We start from the raw sequence: 20960 nt of genomic DNA, 5'->3' as shown, positions 1-20960 counted from the left end.
GAGCTTAGCAAAGCTTCTCCTGTGAAATCTTACAAGAACAGAACTCAAACCTTCATTCACTAATACAGCACAATTTGAGTGTGAACCACCTGGCTTTTATAGCACATATGGATGCTGTGAGTCCACCATCTCAGTAAATTCTGCTTTGTTGCTTTTTCTTTTTTTACCTTACATTGGCAATTGGACAGCCAGGGACACACAGTGTGTTAGAACTACTCATTTTGTTGTGTTTCTTTTTTTCTACTAATATTTTTTAACTATTTTAGAGTTTTCAGTTCCACCGTAAAACCAGAAAAACCCCAATCACTGTGGGGAAGTGACACTGCCCAAAATTTTTTTTTGCCACTTAACCCTCAGCTCACTCCTAATTCCTAAACCCATGGGAACAATGACTTTCCAAGTGACAATATCCATTCTGTACAAAACCACCCAAATCCAGGAAAAGGCACGCACAGAGGGCCTGGAGTCCCGACCCAGGTGAACATTCCAGGAGCTCAGCTCTGACACCACACTTCAAACCAGGCAAGTGTTTTCTTGTCTAAAGGAAGTTTGAGAATTGCTGGGTGCTTTGCTATTCAAATTCATGAACCCAAAAATCTTGTTTCAATCATTTCTTCTACAAGACAAGTCAGCTGACTCATGCAGACAACATGCATGTGTTGAAGACTGCAGAAGTTGTCACTTTCAGAAGAATGTCTTCTGTTGGAGACATAATCCACACCCTCTATTCTAAGTTTCAAAACTTGTCTAAGACTTGACTAAATTTAGTAGGGTTTTTTTTTTTTTTCTCCATTTCAGGCTTAAGCAAGAGGATTAGAAAGGACAATTTATTAATTGCACCCTCATGAAATCTGGAAAAACTAGATCCAGACTTTGAGCCATTAGATACATACTAGACAGGAGCTGTTCTGCAGGTAGTTCCAATTGCAAGTGGAACTATTCATCATCATCAGCTGGGATCAATCCCCACATCAATCTCCAGGAGAATGGTCATTACTGAAGTATCACTGTCAGGCACTGGCTAAGAGTTATCACCAAGCATCACAGGTGTTTGGTGATGTTTTAAAACTGATGTTTTAAACCTAAAACACACTTTCTGCTGAAGCATCACAGTAATTAGCAAATGAGAGATGAAGGCCCCCCAACAGTATGGAAATAGGTTTGCAGTGCCAGAAACTGAACTGTTATAACCATCTGCCAAACCACTAAGGGAAGCCTACTGTTGCAACTCTTTGCATTTCAAAAAGGATTTTAAAAGTTAATATTGCTTTTAGAGTTCCAACTGCAGATCTGTGGCATTGTCCATCTTGCTGCATCAATGGCATTGAGCTGTTCACTAACAACTCCAATGTTGTGCTGCCATCGATCCGGCCTTGAGACCAGCACAGGAGAGCAGCTGCTCTGCTTCACAGTTTCTTTATTTAAAATATAAAAATAAAAGTAAAACTGGTGACCACTGCTCAAAAGACAACCTAAAAAGTTTGCTCCCTTTCACACATCACGCTGCTGGCTCCTGAGATTGTCCATCCAGTGAACAAACTCATATTCTTAATCCCCTAAAAGCAGCAGCTATCCAATTCTCTAATGCTCCTTTTGGCACAAGATGTCATTTTATACTTTTTCAACTTCAAGTGTTCTGGTTCCTGCTCCATATTTAGTAGCTCATTTATTTATTATTCCATAGGAAAGAGAATTTTCATCAGAACAAATATATGTCAAATTTATATTCTGACAAAAATCAACCCAAAGGCTTATTAGCATTTTCCAGCAGAACATGTCCAAGAAACTGTTGAGGGGCAGTAATCCATGGGATAAGCTAAAAGCAGTGTGTTTGGGGAACTTCAAAGGAAGTGCAATGCTAGAAAGGAAAGCACAGGACATGCACAAACCCCACAACCACTGCCTAGAAGGTCTCCTTCCATCACAGAAGCAGCTGAACAAGTCTTGAAGAGGCCAACACCACAACTGCCAAGCTCAGCCCTTCACTGAGCCAAGCAGGAAGAGACAGACAGTGCAGGAAAACAGACCTTCCAATAAAACAAAACAAGAGCCACACCAACCACAACACCCAGGACACACAAAATGCTCTCCAAAGATTATCCGACCTTGCAACTGCACTGATCTCAGGACACCCAAAGGGAGCAGCCCCTGCTCCAGGCCTGGACCAGCCCCACTGCTGGAATTTTCTAGAAAGCAAAGCCCGAGAAGTGCTTTTGTACAAAGTCCCATAAAAGGGATGATAGAGCAAGGGCATGAACTTGAGGCCTTGCAGAACATTCCTGGATATCCACTAGATACTGTCATCCTTCTGTGAAAGCTGCTCCTCGACAGAGAGGCAAACATCCATAAAACTGAAACCTTCCTGGAGGGAAAGTTGTTTTCCCAAGTGACCCAAGCTCTGCAATGCTTGGAGTGGAACTGGGACAGCGAGGAACGTCACATTATGAGTAATTTCTGCAGCCTGAACTTGAGGAAATATCCTCCAGTTTAACCTTTGGAAGTGCTCTAGGAAGCCATTAGCTCTCCTGCACTCTGTGTACCCTGAGCTCCTGTCACAGCCCAGCACTGCAGGTAAACAACCATGGACACAATCAGCAAACACACACCTGCAACAATCCCTCCTGTCCTCAAGGCACACAGGCAGAGCCTTCTGTGCAATCACAGCACAAGCATTTAACAAGTGACAAAAACTATTCTAGCTGGTGCTGCAGATGCAAGCTCACTCTAATTTACTAAGATCCATAAAGTCTCTGCTTGTATTAAAGTATAATAGGCACAAATGAATCAGGTGGGCAACGTAACTCAGCAAATTAACATTTTGCAATCAAAATTAGAATTTCAAATGCTAAAGCTGAGCTGTCCCCTTTGGAGACGTTTGTATGCATACACAGTTACACTGAACTGTTTAGTCCCAAAATGCAGTCAAAATGCCTTATCTTATTTTTAGTGTTAAGAAACAATGCTTTCCCATACAGTCCCACAATCACCTTTACTGGTGAACTGAATCCATGATCTGTTTGCTTTCCAACAGAAAAGGCACAGAGTTTGTCTTCAGACACACACACAGAAGTGCCATGTAGCTCATCCCCTCTTCATTACAGAGAAGCAAAGATCATGAAGCAGGCCAGGAATTTCCATTAAAATATCTCATCACTGCACAGCCAAACCTCCTCCACAGCAGCTTCCACTGCATCAAAAGCTTTGCACTCAACTCCAGGACCTTCCTGGAAAACATTGAGGTGCACCTCTGAACACTTCACTTTTCATTTCAGGATGAGCAAAGTTGTACAAGCAATTTGTGTTTCATAATGAAGAAGTGCTTTATCCATTCCAGCTCCAAACACTCCAGACAAGCTCTCTCTGTTCAGGGGAACAGTCTTTCATTTCACAATGCAGGATTAATGAAACCTATCACTGCACTGGAGACCAAAAAGCCTTTCTTTGCAGGCAGGTTTTCACACTGCCACAGAAAATCCTTTGGAGACCACAGCACTTTAATCAAATGCCATCCTCTCGGAGTGTTATTAAACAATCAACTCTAAAGGATATCAGAGTTTAAAGCAATTTAGTAGCACACCTCAATAAACCCAGAATTCAACTTGAGAATGATGGTACAAGAGCCTGGCCGGCAGCCAGGTTCAGCACTGCCTGGGATGTTCTGGAATCCATCAGCACCCCAGCCAGCTTCAATGAAAACCACATGACATCATCTGTGTCCGTGGAAGAGCCATTCCAAGCACCCTCCCAGGACTAAATAAATCACCCAGACAAGGCTAACCATCGCTGGGGGCTATGACCAAACATGTCTCAAGGCTGAACACGCAGGTCAGGCATCTGATTTCACTGAATTTTACCCCTTCTGTGCCTCATAAACTCCACTTTTGTCTACAGAACCAACCAGTTCCCACTGCTAACTCCAAAAGCAAACCAAAAATCAATGAAAACCACCAAAACATCAGTATTTTAGAATTGTAAATTGATTGTTTTGCCTGATTCTTGTTTCAGAATTCTGGAAAGATAAAACTCACTTTTTGTAAGTGCTCACAAACACCACCACCTGAGGAACAGAAAGCTATTTTACAAAACTTAAAAGCCAGCAGGGCCAGAAAAGCTCAAACCCAAAAGCTATTTTAAAACAAAAGAAAAACTTCAGAGCTTCATGTCTAAAGAAGACATCTGAAGAAAGCATTTTCCTCCTTGCATTTGAAATTCAAGGCTGGAAGCTGAAACCCTTCAGCACACAGACAGAAGCAGTAACAAGCCTCTGGCTAACCTCACAGCCCAACCAGTCATTCTGATGTACAACTTGTTAAAAACAAACAAAAAAACCTGTAAAAAAGTTACGGTTCATGCTCTGTAATTAGCAACATTGCTTCATTTCTACCAACAAGTTTCAGGGAAGTAATTTCAAAAACTTGGTTTTTTCACTGACCATTTAATTCAGATCTGATCTTGAGTTTAACTCTTAAGCACTGCTGTTGCTACAAAGGGGCAACAGTGGTTTCCTCAGAAATGCATTCAGCTTCCTCCTCACCAACATCTGTAAGATTTGTCAGCTGTATTTACTACACAAACCAAGCAGACATGCAGAAGCCATGTTTTATAAATTATGATATAAGGTAAAACTGATTTGAAGCCTGCATGATTTGCTTTGTCACTAAGCATTCCATTGTACACTGAGTTTCAGTTTCCTGCACACACATTCCACCAGTTACACTTCAAACAGGAAAATCCTGCCAACCAAAGAGTGGCTGGAGTCAAGGAAACCTCAATTTAACCAGCATTGCTATCTCCCAGGTAATCAAGCCACCTGAATGAGCTCTGGAGCAGCTCCTTTGTACCAGCCAGTATCATCAGCCAAATAAAAAAAAAAATTTAAAAAACAACTACCACAGCCCAGATCAAACTGGATTAGAGATGAAACAGATTCTCCTTCCTACACCACTGAGGCCAAGCTGGATAAAATGCCATGGTACAGAAAACACATTTGGTTCCTTCTTCTACCACACAAGTGAAAGCCACTAATCTAGTTTCCCTAGAACAGGATAAAAGTCAATTTCACAATTTTAGTTTGCCTCTGTCAAAGGGAAAACATTTTCAAAGCTGAACAAACAACACGCTTTTGTTAGTATAAAGGATTTTTTTATTTCCTCTGGAGTTTTCATAGATATGTAAGCCAGCAAAAGTAAGAGTAGGATACCTCAAGATGACTGCACACCTACAGACAGTAACTTGATTTTGCCTTGTAACAAATAAGAGTTATTGCTTTTTCTTAGATGGCAGGAACCACCCAACAGCGCTGTCACTGCTGGAAACAAAATGACCCAAAGCACAGGCAGCAGCACCTCATCCCACCACCACTGCTTCTCAGCTCTCCTCTGCATTAAGAGCATGAATTTAAAGAATCTGAACTCTTGAATCACATCCTGTATTTGACACCTGTTCAGTTCCAAACTATCAAGTTAGGTCCATCCTGTGACATCTGTTCTACATCTCCCTCCACCAGTGGGCAATTCTCCTGTCTCCTTCTCCTGCTGCTCTGCTCCCACAGCCAAAAACCACAGGCCAACAACTTCAAAATGCTGAAACTAAGTCAGCTCACAGTCAGGGATGTAACAAAATCTGACTGAGCTGAGACACTCCAGTAATTAAAAGCACAAAGAACAGTTAACTTCAGCTAACTGAGGTGCTCTTTTAGTTTCTCAAAAGGGCATAGCTTTGTCTGAGCCTTAGCTGAAGCTGCTCCCTAGAAACCTCCAACAGCAGCATGAATGGAAACTTCACTTTCAGTTTTACTTTCAAAGACAGCTACCCTTTGCCAACCTATAGTTGGAAGGGAAGGGGGAAAGTTGAAAGGAGGAATAAGCACAGAAGTGTAAAAGTCTCTCTCTATGCATTTGTTTTCATCAACACTGCAAATTCTGGTTTAATTAATGGAGTTTCAGAACCTAAGCAGTGGCAGTAAAAATTTAAAGCATGTCTCAGCATGGTTAATAAAAGCTCTCAGCAGAACACAAATATGGAAATTTTAATTAGCTCCAAAACCAGCTTTTAGTAAAAAACCAAGTACAGAAGAGTGACACCATTTAATGTCAAGAAGTTGAAGTGGTTGCACTTAATGTTTTGAAGTCCAAGTCGTGCTGACTTGACAGCCAGGCACGTGAAAAGCACTAACCCTGCACCACAGGGGTACCTCCATTTACTGGAGGCAATGTCTAGAAGTCAGCAACACTGCAAGCTACAGGGGAGGGGAAACCCATAAACTAAACACAGAATTGATTTACAGACTTCCAGTTCCTTGCACTGATGGGAGACTGGGGCTTACCCTACCCTGCACCAATGACAGCAATCTGCCTGCTTACACACTTCATGAACTAAAGCCAACTGCACAGTGCCCCCCTGCCTAACAGAATGAGTGAGCACCACCAGGTAAGACAGGCCATTCACTTGGTGTTTCCATGTTAAAATCATTGTAACTGCTGACCATTTCAAAATAAAACAAACCTACACAAGGTAACAAGGGGGCCACAGAGTCTGCTTGGGGCTGCACACACAGCTTCCAGAGGGTGAAGGAAACAAAACCTCCTGTGCCAAGAACAGGGAATGGAAATCTCTACCTCAATGCCAGTGGCTCACCTCATATGTTGCAAAACTATCAGTGACACCTTTTCCACAAAGCTACAGAATTTCAGCTGCTCACCAACCCACTGAGATCACTATCACAAAAGTGAAAGATGTGGTTTCATCATTCAAGATACCATAACACATGACAGAATGTTAGAGACTAACAGTCTAAATCTCAGTTAATACACAAAGTTCTGAGGAAAAGACAAAAATCCCTCCCTACCTTCGCACTGGTTCCTTGGAAGAATCTTCCATCTTGTTTTTATCACATTTTCCAAGATTTGCAGTCCATAATACTGAAATTGGAGAAGAACAAAATGTGAGTACATTTCTGTAGGACTAACTAACTTGCAGGACTCTCATTCAATCAGACATTCACACTTAACATCTAAGACTTCAAGATTCTTAAACTAACAGTTTTATTAAATATATGTCTAGTCACCCATTTACTGAGGTTTCATGCATCGTATTTTCTTGTTTTATTCTTGGCTACACTAAGTCCTGCTGTTTGATCATGCTCACACCAGGAGGGGGGGAAGAACAATAATGAAAAGCCCTCTGGCAAACAATTTTGGCTATCTGGAAAAGCAGCAGCCAGATATGAATTTGTATCACAAATGACTGCTCCTAAGTTTGAGTATTAACACAACCAGGCTCCTAAAATATTTAGCAGCTTGGATGGTGGCTCAAGCTTCCTACTGTTCCTCTAAGAGCTGCAAAAAAAAAATCTTGTCTTAGCATCACATGTCCTGACACTGGCACTTTCTAGAGAAATTATCTCCCAAACTTCACTGGTGTGTTACTTTAGGAACAGCAAGACAACCCACAGGTTTATTTAATTTCAATCCCCACCCCAATATGGCAGCTATTTCTAATATTTAAAGATGAACTTTTGTGCTCAGTCAAAGAACAATAAAAACGTGAATAAGCTCTTGGAAATCATTTTACCTTTCAGGAATTCCTTCCTATGTTCTTACCCAAACCATTAACGTTGCAAATGGCCATTCCCTCTGCCCATTTGTCCCTACTGCCAACTCACAGTAACAGGGAAAGAAGTTTGTCATGGTACAACCAAAAAACTTTAATATGTAAAACCCCATTAGCATGAATAGACAGGAGAGAAAAGGGGATGAGGAGTTTTGCATTTACTTTATCTACGGTGAATTAGGAAGAAAAAAAAATTGAAAAAAAAAAAAATCAATGCCTGAAAGGTAAACTCGAGTTTTCACAGTTCCAAGTTTGGCTGAGAATAAGAGTTCCTCTTTAAAATGGTTAGTTGTTACACAAAGTAGGATCATTAGCATTTCCACCAAAGGGATCATCCAGACTTCAGTTTCATTAAAAATACACAATGTAGACTGTCCCAGGCTACATTGTACTGAAAGAGCAGTTTTGCTGTTCTCATCTTAACATAACCTACATCCCTTCGCTTCCCTATCTGATCCCAGTCCCAGGAGATTTCAGGTGCACATCCTGCAGCTGCAAAATATTCTGTCCCCTTCCAAAACCCTGGGCACCAAGAGAAATTCTGAATCACAGAAAGTTGGCAGGGTATTTTTATTGCCTCCACGGTCAGCAGCAAAAGCTTATCAACTAGATTTTAACCTGAAAATTTTATTTAATTACTTGACATAAAAGCTGAATGAAATCAAGGGAATTTACATGTAGGAAAATGTGCAAAAATATTCTTAAGTAAAATGCTTCACAGGAATTGATTTCAGCCACTGCTATAAATCTACAGACACCATCTGCAAGTGATCCAGGCTCATGATACAAAATAAACTTACAAAAGCTCCTAACAATGTTGACAGTATGAATTTTAATAACAGACAGTGCTAAACTTTCCTGAAGCACATCTAAACTCTACTGAAATTTCTATGTTCTACAGGCACATACATTAATTTTTCAGGTATCAACTAACTAGAAATGTTCATTTTCTCCCAAACTTTTTTCCACAAGTGAACTTATTTAGCTTTTACACCAGAATGGCAAGTCTACTTTTCATTTTAAACAAACACTAGATGACCAAATGAAACTTAAATGAAAAGCTTAACAACTGACTAAGGACAGATCTCATCTTCAGTGGGCTTTTCCCTCACTGAGAATTTCCTGGAGTCAAAGAAAAGGACAGACACCTCTAGCAATGTGCCACACCTATCCCTCATTACCTGCTCAAACATCTCATTTGGGTTCATGGACCTTAAGCTGCTCATGCTGCAAAGGTTTCTACTCCTTCTTCTGTGCCTTCAAGTTCTGCCCTCTGCAGTGCCTTGCTCACTCCTTCCTCAGTCCCAAAAATACTCTGGCACTCACAGGTGACACTGAACAGCAGCAAAATCCCTGTACAACCCTCAGCTGCACATCCTTCTGCCACACCAACTGCAAGGGCTCCAGCAGCCCCACATCCTGCAGGGGGTCTTGACTTTGTCTCATTTATTTGATGGCTCTAATTACTCTACTTTCTCTGACAATGAGGAACTCCACTCCCAAAAAAGTCACTGATACCAATTACCAAGTCCTGCCTTTTAATCAACTACTGCACCAGCACATGTGAACACACCTTATCTCTGTGTAACACAGAAGCTTTTCAAAAACTAATTTGCTCTTGGTTTGCTAATTGTCTACCACTAGTAGTTATGAAGATGAGGGACAGGCAACAGCAAAAGACTCAAAAAAACCAAAAAACCCAGCATGAAATGATCCCTGTGGTAGAAATTTCTATGGCACCCTTATTACTTATTTTATGCACCGAATCCCTTTCCCTCCCACCTCCCAAGAAACAAAAAACAATTGATGAACAGAATTCAGTTAAAGGGAATCAAAAGGGTAGACCTTGTGGAGGCCTGCCGTCAAAGCCTAGCTGTGTCAGTTGCACAGGAAGACACCCCTTTTCTTCCTATTACAAGCAATCAACATAATGGAACATTATGATTAATATCAGGTAGTGTTAACAGCTTTAATTAAAGAAAAAATATGATTGCATAAAAGCCAAATGTCATAGTGCATAAATTTAGCACCAAATCATTTGCAATTTATGTAAATGGAAGAATTCTTTACCTGTTGCTTTCTTTCTGTTCCTCTAATCATCTCATTTTTCACAAGACAAATTTGAGTTTTTAAAAATACTGTTGATAAATCAACTTAAACATTAGTAATGTCTGTCAGTATAAAAAGCAAAGTTTACCAGGCAAGCAAACAGGCAAACACTGTTACTTAAAGGTGCTTAAAGGTATTACTTTGAGGAAGTTCTTTAAACTGCTTTCCCCTCAACTTCAGAGAGCAATGAAAAAAAAAAATATGAACTGCTTCATGAATACCACATGATTTCAGAAACCATCCAAACACAATTTTTTTTTCTGTTTGAACACAGTATGTATCCAGCAGAAAAACATGCATGTCAGTTATTTGAGATAATAATCAAGCTTAAGACAGTGAAAACACATTTTGCTCATCTTTTTGGCTCAAACTCCACAAGTCTTAGGTACAGCATTTCAAATTGCAGAAAAAGCCCTGAGTGCTGCCCATTTTAGCCTCTACCATGATGGATGGATTTCCAACAGCAGTGAAAAGCAAATGTGTTCTGCATAGTAGCAAAGAACTGATGTACTATAAACTTTGGGGTGCTTAAACCTTTATTGATTGCCCAAAACCTTGGCCTAATGAGGTTTGTTTTGCCTTTAACACACCTAGGGACAAATTTTCTCCTCAGTTACGTGCACGTGGCTTTCATTATGATCACACACAGCCAAGCACTTACCCAAGGACAAAATGTGGCTCTAGGAGACTTTTCATTACTCAGATTTATATAGACACAATACCAATCTTGGCAACTGGCATAATGCTTGTATGTGCCTTGGAAAAAATTCTGTGTATCCAATTTAGCTCATCCTCAAAAAAGGGGGGAGGGATAAACTCTTGGCAATGTAAAATGAGGTCTGAATATTTTTTTATTTACAGTTCTTGCTTAAAGCAATCTTTGCGAACAAGACAATCAAAAAAATATGGTTTGAATCAAGAAAGTCTATGGCTAAAAATGAGATACCTTCCTCAAAGTTTATGAATGGAAGAAAGAGGAAAACCAAATAAATAAAAGTTAATTTGCTTACTTTGGTATTCATGTTCTGAGAGAACTCCAAAATTGTATCAACTCTTGTCCACGCATCAGGATGTTCTTTTAAGTGAGTCAACACTTCTTGTGCCATTCTTTGCTGAAAAAAAATTTAATTTGAAAAAAGTATTTCGATTATTTAAGAAGTTATATACTGTCACTGAAGACATCAATATGTAACACTCCATTTAAATTGCTTATCTAAGAGTTGTGCAGAACTCAACCAGCAGCAACAAGTCCCTCAAGCCTCCTTCTGTGACAGCTGAAGTTCACTAACAACCAAACTCCAAAAGCCACTTGATGCAGGGCAGTAATTCCTCATTTCCACCCTTCCATCCTGAGTGATTCATCCAGACCAGCAAACATGCAGGAACAGCACACATGGTGGGGAAAACCTACTAGGGAATGAAGTTCCCTCCCCTTCCACAAAGCCTTCTAGATAAAACTTGATTCTCAGGCACCCGAACTTTCTAGTTCCAGTGGAAACACTTACACAAAGTGCCAGGTTCCAGGAACACTGTTTTGTGCTGCAGAACTGATTTTATTTTGAAGAACCACAGAGCAAAGCTTTAGAGGTCTCCAATCCCTACTTCTGAGGGATCCTTGGTGTACCTAACAACCTACAAAACCCTAATAAAAACCTGCTGGCAGGAGGAAGGGGGCTGGTCACACTAATGGTTTGCTCTGCCTTGGGACTGACATTATCAATTACTGTCCTAGATGCTGCAGTTTCTTGAAAACCTCATCTGAAGCAATTACACACTGAAATAGCTGAATTCATTTTAGATATCCTTTTCAAAAGCCTGCATGTCCTCAGGAATTTTTAGGGAGCCCAAGTGATGTCAGCCATTTCCAGAAGTGCCATGTACTGACAAATCTTGCTGCAAACTGCACCCCCTGCAAGCACCAGGCACTGCCTCACCAAGGTGGACATTTCACAACACAATTAACAACTTAATTAATTGTTTCACTGCACTGTAGAGCCAACTGGACAGTTACAGAGCAGTTAAAGCTTTGCTTTAGGACTAGCTGCAATAGTCAGAACTCACTACACCATGCAGCTTTCTGGTCTCATCCAAGTCTCATCAGCAACTGGTGTAAGAAAACTTCTATTTTCAGCAACTTAGAAACCCAATCAAGACCCCAAATCCATATATACACAATACAACAAACTGACAAATTTGGCATGTGATTCACAAAGTAAAATTGGAGGTCTCAACAGAAAAGGGCAAGGATGTCTAAACTATCTGTACAACACCACTTGCACCCCTACTTGATATAATTGAGCACACTGGAGCAACTGGACCAGCAAGTGCCTGCAGATCTGGTATGGACAAGTACCACACAAATATTCTGTTCAAGACCACAACCAGTACAGCCCCATTGCTCCACTGTGACTTTAGAGCTGAAAAAAACCAAACAGAAGAACCAGCACTTTCAATACATTTGGTTTTAAAAGGGAAGGAATAGCTGTGTTTCAATCTGCAAGTGTGTTTTTATATTGGCCTCCTGTTCTGTTTGCTTCTAATACTGGTAACATATCCCAGGATCAAATTTCAACACCAATGAAACACAGACAGTCCATATCCTTCTCCCAGTGCTGAGAGGTTTACTCTCATACCCACTAACCCCTTTTCTGGACACCCAACCCTGCAGTTTCATAAACAGCACAAATTTAGTGCTAATGGTTAATCAAGAACAAAGCTTTATCATGTTGCTGGTACCAAAAACGAATTTTCAAATAATCTTTCTGGACATGTGAAGATCTAACAAATTAATAGAATTAATAGGCTGGGATGAGTGCAGGTAAACATTTTTGAGTTGCATGAAATCTCCTTAGTCATGTGTTGCACTGGGGTGGGGACATTCTTTCTTTTCAGAGAAGTATACCCAAAAAAGCTGAGAGAAAAAAATTCAAATCTCCAGGACAGAAAATAGCTTCTTTCTTGCCTAATACAGATCAGCAGATAACAGTTTTGCAAGCAGAGATAAGAACTAAGCAGAAGGAGGAGGCAGGTGAATCTGAAAGCAAGTTCAGCACAGGCCATTCAGGTTGCATTCTAAACCTGCTTCACCCTGACATTACCCTGACCTGTTCCAGGAAAACCACTGGTAATCTCTCAATTTTAATATTCACTTTCCTCAACTCCTATTATTCCTCTCACCCTTCAGTAAAGGACTTGAGCTGTCAGACTCCACTGAGAATCATTTTCCCTGCTTTTTTTAACTCCATGGAAGAGGAAAAAGCTCAGATTCCCTGAAATGTCTCCAGTTTGGAAAGGTACTAAAACAGCTGATCAAAGTTTCATTGAGGTGACATGTGTAAGTACATTTATTTAAATAAGTTCATATGATAATTTACTTTTGCCAGTTAAACACCACCTCTTGAATTTCTGCATTTTATTGCTTTGATTTTCTAAATACTGGAGAGTTTTCCCAGCTGTTTTAAGTGAAGCAACTTCTCACAATGCCAGAACAATGGCAATTTGATCACTGTATTTAGTGTTAATCCTTTATTTTCCCTACAAGCCTTCCCAACTTCTTCAACTCTTTTCAAACCAAACAAGATTATAAGCATCACCTGTTTTGCAGGCAGTAAAAGATCACAAAACAAGTGCTACAGGTGTCCATACTTCTAAGGCAAAAGCTACACGGAGTTTTCTGTCATTCTTAAGCACTTAAAAAATTACAGCAAGTAACTGTTTGAATTTAGGACAGCCAAAATGCAAATATTTCAAAAAACAACCTATTGGAATTCACATTAATAATCTTTATAAAAGCTTTTTTTTTCCCCCTAAAAAGATACACAAAGCAAGTATATGCAAGTATATAATTGTTTATTCTAACAGCTGGAAAGAATAGAAAAGCATCAGCTACTTTGTCCCATTTAATTCACTTATTGTTGTGCAAGACTATCTTAGTAAGAGATGCCTGACAGTGAAACTCCCAATTTGTTGAGCCTGAACAATTAAAATCTGCCAGGAGAGAAACTATGCCAACATCCTCTGTAGCAATACTTGCCCTCAACATTTAAGTCTCATTTCCAAAGAAATTCAAGACACAGATTAAAAAAAGGCAATACAAGATTCACTTTCAAGGCAATATATGCAAACACAGAATAGCACAGTCTTCCCATTTCAACTTAATATTTCACAATCTCCACTAAGTCCAAAGGAATGAATGCAAGAAGAACCTGTGCAAACTGTAATGGAAAATAAAAAAGCCCAGACACAAGAAAGGAACAAACTCTTCTATTAAATATGCAGCATGACATGCTTCTTTATAAATACAAACACAGTAATAGCATCACAAAGATTTCTCTTTTAAATACAATTCTTCAGTGAAGCAAACATTACATTCATGGCTTCACAATCCTGTCCATGATAACAAGTAACAGGTAGCTCAGGCCTTCCTGAAAAACTGAGTCAGGAAAGGTGAGCTGCACCAAGTGTGCTTAGCAATCATATTTGCTAATAATTCTCAACATCAGAAGGCAAGCTAGAAATGAACACACACCAAATAAACATTTCTCCAAGAGTCATTTCAATGTGAATTCACATTTCATGTGACTGCCAGTGATATTCCAGTCACTAGCTCAGTAAATTCACTAATATTACTAATTGTTCCTGAAGTGAATTGATCTTGCTCAGCTGATTTGCTGTAAGGTTAAACATGGTCAATAAATGCATGTTCCAAGTCCACCTTACCTGTGCACCTTCTCCATGGTACAAGCAGTTCACCACATTGTCCAAGAGATTGATATCCAGTTTCTGGTTAAAATCCAGCAGCTGACGAGCTGCATGGTCTGCTAACATTGTCATAATTGCTGGCATAGATTACTGCAAAATAAATTTTAAAAAAACCTGATCAATTGTAAGAAATTATTATCAGCTGTAGCTGCAAAGCAAGTGCTTCAACTTATCTCATTTGTCTCATTGAAACAAGATGCTTATGTTAGCAGCAATAGATAACACTGGGTACAACACTGCTTTGATTGTGGGGCACATACCAGGACAAACTTTTCTTTTCCCTGACAAATTCACCCATTCCTACCACAGCACAACTCTCCGGGTCGCCAACAGGCAAAACACACAATGACAGTCCGAGCAGAGGATGGGCTGTGTCACCAGCACCCTGGGGCTCATTTCACAGCAGCTATCAGCCCCCACTTGTCTGCTGGCCGAAAAGCCTCGTCTCACTACAACCAAAACCCAGACTGGCAACCTCAGCCAGTATCGAGTTCCCAAGGCCAACATGCACATTCAGAAGATTCAGTTCCAAAAGCTTTTAAACGCTTGGGTATGGAGGTGAAACGTGATCTACACACACAGCAAGAAATTAGCCCCAGGGCATTTTTTAAATTGTTGGGGAAAAAAAAGAAAACCACCTTACCAGTTAACCACATCCAAGTAAAAAATTACCACTGAAACTAAGTTGACTGAAGGCACTTTGAGACCACGAAGCCCAGGGATTGTTAAATCAGCAGGTTGCTCCGTGTGCCATGTGAGATCACTCCAAACTGAAATGGAATTCTACTGGAGGTTTCAGGTCCCCTAAACCCAGGGACACAGGCATTAACTCTTTGTCCTAGATAGAGCAGCCCTGATATTATGCAAAGGGAGTCAGGTGGGGTGTGTGAGATTCTTTACCAGCCAGAGACTGGTGCAAGATAAAGACATTTGTGAAAAGCAGGAAAACAAGTCAGAACCCACAGAATTTTTGATGGTAAGTTATACTCTACCTTTTTCACACCACTCTACCTCCCCCACGCTGAAACCCCTAACAATCAAGTTTATAGCCCTGTTCTCACAGAAAATGGCAACTCTAACACATATTCCCACCCTGCCATCTACAGCACCTCTGTGCCACTCACCCTCCTTTCCAAACCCTGCAAGCCTACAGATCCCACATGAAACTGCTCCCTTCAGACGGCCACGAGTCTGGGAAGAGCAAGATCAACCAAAAAGTTACAGCAGAGCCATCTGCATGCTCAGAAAGATACAACCTGCTGAAACTCTTCCAGGAACACACCCCATAAAGTCAGATGTGCTCTCACTAAATAGCTCCATGTGTAAGGAAGAGTTTGTTTCAAGCTTTACGTATTCAAGTCATGCTCAAAAGGAGGGAGCAAGACAAACCTGTGCCTCAACCCCAGTAATTACTAATTAAGTGAAAGTTTTACTGCAGCATCCAGACAAGGAAAATCTTTTGTTGGGAAATGTGTATTTGCAAGTAGTGTCAAGGAATTTCTGTTACTTCTATATATATAAATAACTTCAAACCCAAATATTCTGATTGCATTTTCAACTAGAAAACTCAGTAATACATCAACACAACCATTTTAAGGGCTTCAGCTCAACATTCAGTCAAATCTTTTTACAACATGTTCCTGCAAAACCAGGAGAAAACAAACATCAAGTAGGGAACAAAATAAATTAAAATTAATACTCCATGTCTATTCTTCCCTCCTTGAACTCCTAATGTTTGCAAAATTGTGATGTTAACTCGGGAAGCGAGAAACACAGCAGCAGAAAAGGCTGACTTCATTGTTCATTTATTCTTTTGGCTCAGGAGGACGCAGAGAACGTCACCTGGCAAGTGAGGGGCAGTGAGCAGCACCCTGGAAGGAACCTGCACCCACCAAGAGGCTCGGAGCAGTTAATGCTCCCAGGCACGCCCCTTTTCGTCCACATCTGGCCTCCACGGCTGAGCCGGGAAAGCGGTTCCCAACTACAATAAATGTCGTGCACTCAGGTAGGGCCATTCATTCCAGGCCTGAGCCTCTTTCGGTGCTTTTCAGGCCAGCCCGAGAGCGCCAAGGAGGAGCAGCGTGACCGAGAGAAGTTATTCAACACATGGGAGCAGAAAGGAAATGTTTTGAATAGGGCCCTTCGCCACTCCCAGCATTATCTTCAAAATGACCTACCTACTTCGGCAGCCGAAACACAGAAATGGCGGCTTTGTGGCCAGCAGCACCTGCAACCAACTCCATCTCCCACTCCTAACCCTGCACCCACATGAAGCTCGTAATCTCTGATTTACTGTACTCCTACACTTTTCCCTCCCCCATCATGCCTGAACTCCGGAACAGATTTAAGCCTCGGCTCCAAGAACCGCCACTGATCAGTCTCTCAATAAATGGGCTAACAGAAACAAAAAAGTTTAAAAAAAATTAAATAAAAACCAAACGATAAAAAAAAAATCTGAACTACAACACAGCAAGAATGTGACATCTACCGAAGGTCAAAAGAACTGCATTTACAGCACTGTTTACACAGTTATCCCAACTCTCGATGACCCTGGACCTTTAACACAACAGTTAGCTTGTTGTGGTAGACCCGATTCATTTTAGCATGTAACACACAGGAATAACAGCGGGCACTTAACAGTAAGAAACGTTGAGCATTTACCATGAATCCTACAGTACCTTTAACCCAGATATTTAAAGCTCATTGGGGGCAGCGCCTAAAAAAAAAAGCAAACCCACCCTGGAAGAGTCACTGTGCCCCATTTCCAAGCAGGCAATGCAAATGAATTTCCTCCCTCTTCCAAGGAATTAGCTGCATCACTTGTAAATCCCACCCAGGAGGGCTGAGTGCCTCTGAAACGCAGCGCACGACAAACGCGTCCGCATCACGCTCCACACACCAGCAATGGCAACGAAACCGCCCCTTCCCTTCGCTCCTTCACACACACACACGTGAAGGAGAAGGACGAGACGGATTAAGCAACATCTGCCCGGCCCCTCGGAGCGTTCATTTTCGGCTGGAAATAACTCACACCCACCCAGCGCCGCGGCCCTTCCCCGGCTCCTGCCGCAGCGCCCCGGCGGGCGGGCGGGCAGCACCCCGGCTCCCGGGCCCCGCTCCGGCTGCGGCTCGGGCCGGCAGGGCCCCGGTGCCCGGCGGGGAGCGGGCCCGGGCGGTGGGTCGGGCGGGCCGGGGCCCTGCGGAGCGCGGTGGCCCCGCAGCCCCTCCCTCCTCCTCCTCCTCCTCCTCCCCTGGGCTCCAGCCCTGCGCTCTATACAGGGCTCCCCACGTGATCCAGGCGGACGTTTCAATACTGCTGCACAGACACACACACACACACAAAAAAATATTTCTGGAAACTTCCACTCCTAATAATTTACAGATTATGTCGCCGGGTTTACCCGTGCCCGATCCCAGCCCACCCGGCCCCCTCCTAACGAGGAGCATCTCCCGCAGCATCCGTGCCTGCGCTCGGCCAGGCCGGGGATGCTCGTACCCCGAACCCCATCCAAGCGCACCCCCGCCCCTCAGGGCTTCTCCACGGGCTCCATCACATCCCTCCAGGCACAGGCCAGGCTCTAGGGCCCTGTGCACGGGCACATCCCCCCGTTCTGTCCCTCAAAACACCCCCCTGTGCCCCCTCCGCGCTGCCCATCGCGACCCCCCAACCCTGGCTTACCTAGGGGTTTCTCACAGCCTCTTCCTTCAGAAAGTAGGGGCGAGCGAGCCAAGTTTCTAACCACCACACGCCACAAGAAAAAAAAAAAAAAAAAGGAAAATAAAAAAAGACCACCAAAAATAACCCCCTCCCAAAAAGAAAAAAAAAAAAAAGAAAAAAAAAGGACCTCAGAAGGAGGAGAAAAAAAAAATCAGCACGGAAGGAGGGAAAAAACCACCACGGCAGGAGGTGGGGGGGAAGGCGAGCGCTCCCTGCTCGGCGGTGGGTCGGGGTTAGTGGCGCCACTCCTCCTCTCGCAGCGTGCCCGGCCTGGCTGCACCAGGCGCCCGCAGCGGCCCCCGGGGCTCCGCGCTCGGCTCCGCGCCTTCCCCTCAGCCCCGGGAAAGCGGCCGGCGCGGCGCTCCGGCCTCACTGGTGCGGGGGGATCTACCCGGCTGCGCCTCCCGCGCCGCCCAGGCCCGGCCCCGCCGGCTCTCGCTGCCCCTGCGGCTGCCGCCCTCCCCGCCCGGCGCTCAGTTCGCCCCCATTCCCGCCGCCCCCCCCGCGGCTCGCACTAAACTTCGCCCCCTCAGCTACGGGTCCCCTACGAGCAGGTCACACACGCGGCAGCGGCGACGGGGACTGAGCGCGGCGCGTCTCCCCCTCCTAATGCCACAGGCTCGGAACCGGCTCAAACCGGTTCAGACTGGGAGATTCCATCTCGGTTTAGTTTTCAGCCCATGGCGCCGCGGAGCGTTTGGAAACCTCGGGGGCCCCGCCCAGCCGCCGCTCCCATTGGCCCCGGGATGTGCCGCCGCGAAGGCGGCCGCCACACCGATTGGTCGGGCGGACTGTCAATCCGCTGCGCGCCTCCGATGGGCGGGGGGAGAGCGCGGCGGCGGGGGGGGTAAGCCAAGGGGATCCGCCCCCTCTCCAGCAGCGCTTTGCGCGCTAAGGGGGGGGCGCCGCTCTTCGATAGGCCGAGCCGCGCTGTCACTCAGACAGGCCCTGCCTCCGTGCTCGTAAAGCGCGGGCGCAGGGTTGGCTGTGCTCTCATTGGTCAGCGGTGGTGGCGGCGTGACGCGCGCGCCAGAGCGCGGCTTTCGGGGCTGCGGCGGGAGGGGGCGGGAAAGGCGCGGCCGTTGGGCGCCCCCGGGCGCGTGCCTGAGGCGCAATAGCGGGAGCGGGGCGGGCGGCCCGTGAGGGGAAGGGGCTGAGGGGCCTCTCCCCTCCGAGAGGTGAAGGGGTTTTGGGGGCCTCTCCCCTCAGAGAGGTTGAAGGGGTTTTGGGGGCCTCTCCCCTCCGAGAGGTGAAGGGGTTTTGGGGGCCTCTCCCCTCCGAGAGGTGAAGGGGTTTTGGGGGCCTCTCCCCTCAGAGAGGTTGAAGGGGTTTTGGGGGCCTCTCCCCTCCGAGAGGTGAAGGGGTTTTGGGGGCCTCTCCCCTCCGAGAGGTGAAGGGGTTTGGGGGTGCCGGCCAGTGAGGGGAGGAGGTTCGTGGATTTGGCCTGTGAGGGGAAGGTGTTCAAGCACCATCTTGTTCGTGCTGAGGCGCCATGTCTGAGGGAGATGGGGCACCCTCCGTGGGGGCTCTGTGGAAATGGCGGGCATTACCCCACAGGTGTTTCTCTGGGCGGGAGTGGAGCAGAAGATCTCAGCTGTAGAGTGGCCCTGTGAGCAGCAGGAGCCCCAGCCCTTGGTGGGTGCTTGCTGTGCCTTACTGTAGCAGTGCTGTGCTCTCTACCAAAGCCTATGCAGATTGTGAGTGAGGTGATCCTTCCTCTAGGATGCCTCTGTGCACGGGGTGTCCGGCTTCCTGCAGCTGCCCTCCAAAGCGTGCTTCAGGCAAGGCTGGCTTTAGCTTTATCCAAGTCTTGAGCTGTGTGAGGTGTAGTAGGTAACCAAATGTGAATAGGGGCAAGCTTGGGGTTTTTCTGGGGCACCACAAGCTCAGCATGCTGTGGTTCTTCATCTCATCGCTGCCTGAAGGAGCAGAGAAGGTGCTTGCCAACTTCCACGTGGAAAAGCTCCTACTACTGAATCTACTCTGTACCTACAGATTCCTTTCTTCAGTCCTACCTTCTTATTTGAAAAAGCCATAGCTGTAGAAACTTATGACTCGCTTCTATGAGGAGGCTACTCTTAGGAAGTATTTAAATACCCTTCTAGGAACAAACTTGCTCTTTCATCACTTCAATTCAAGCAGTTACTTTGTTTTTGGGATGGCATTACACTGGTCAGGGAAACTTGTTATAGAAGTGATACTTCTGATTTGTGGAATGCCCTCTGGGTGATTTCCAAAGGAAACTTTCTCTGTAGCCTTGCTGAGGTGGTGTTTGCCTGCACTATGGCTGTGGGTATGGCAGGGATGCTTAAGCACTTTTGTACAGTTTTAAAATGAAAAATAGAGTTTTTGGTATGTAGACTGCCTGGGAGCAGTGGCTAAATTACCACTGGTGTGAAGTTTGTATCTAGCAGGCAGGTGCTGTGCTGTAGCTAACAAGTCATATGAAGCACACTTAACTATGTTTTGAAGGCTTTTTTGGCTTTCTAAGTTTACAGATAGTGTGTGCTCAGCCATGTAGCTGCTGGATGGGGCTCAAAACCTCTATTTTTTTTCCACAGAATCTTTTTAATCCATGCCTTCTGCAGAATGCAACAGTTTAAAGTTAGGCATCTGTAGCCATCCCCAAAAGATTGCCAGTGCAATGCAAACCATAACATGCTCATATAAATAAATACAATTGCACATACTTACACTGTTCTGATTGCCTGACCAGTTCTAGAAGTGCTGTGGGGATTCCTGTTCCTCAATCTTCATTTTG

The 20960-nt window shown here is 44.1% G+C and overlaps 1 protein-coding gene across 1 annotated transcript in view; it reads right to left on the bottom strand.

Annotated features, from left to right (window-relative positions):
- XPO1 (exportin 1) overlaps positions 1-18245 on the bottom strand; it is a 34057-nt gene extending 15812 nt beyond the window's left edge. The window contains exons 1-4 of the mRNA XM_066546023.1: positions 18161-18245; positions 14440-14571; positions 10731-10832; positions 6848-6920 (exon numbers count right to left, since the gene is read on the bottom strand). Of these exons, the coding sequence (XP_066402120.1) occupies positions 6848-6920; positions 10731-10832; positions 14440-14565 (301 nt within the window). The 5' untranslated portion in view covers positions 14566-14571; positions 18161-18245. The remainder of the gene's footprint in view (positions 1-6847; positions 6921-10730; positions 10833-14439; positions 14572-18160) is intronic.
- Positions 18246-20960: the final 2715 nt, after the last annotated feature.

Source organism: Molothrus aeneus, chromosome 3, assembly GCF_037042795.1.
Source record: "Molothrus aeneus isolate 106 chromosome 3, BPBGC_Maene_1.0, whole genome shotgun sequence".
NCBI classification, from domain to species: Eukaryota; Metazoa; Chordata; class Aves; order Passeriformes; family Icteridae; genus Molothrus; species Molothrus aeneus.
This window is presented reverse-complemented; position numbering and strand designations above follow the sequence as displayed.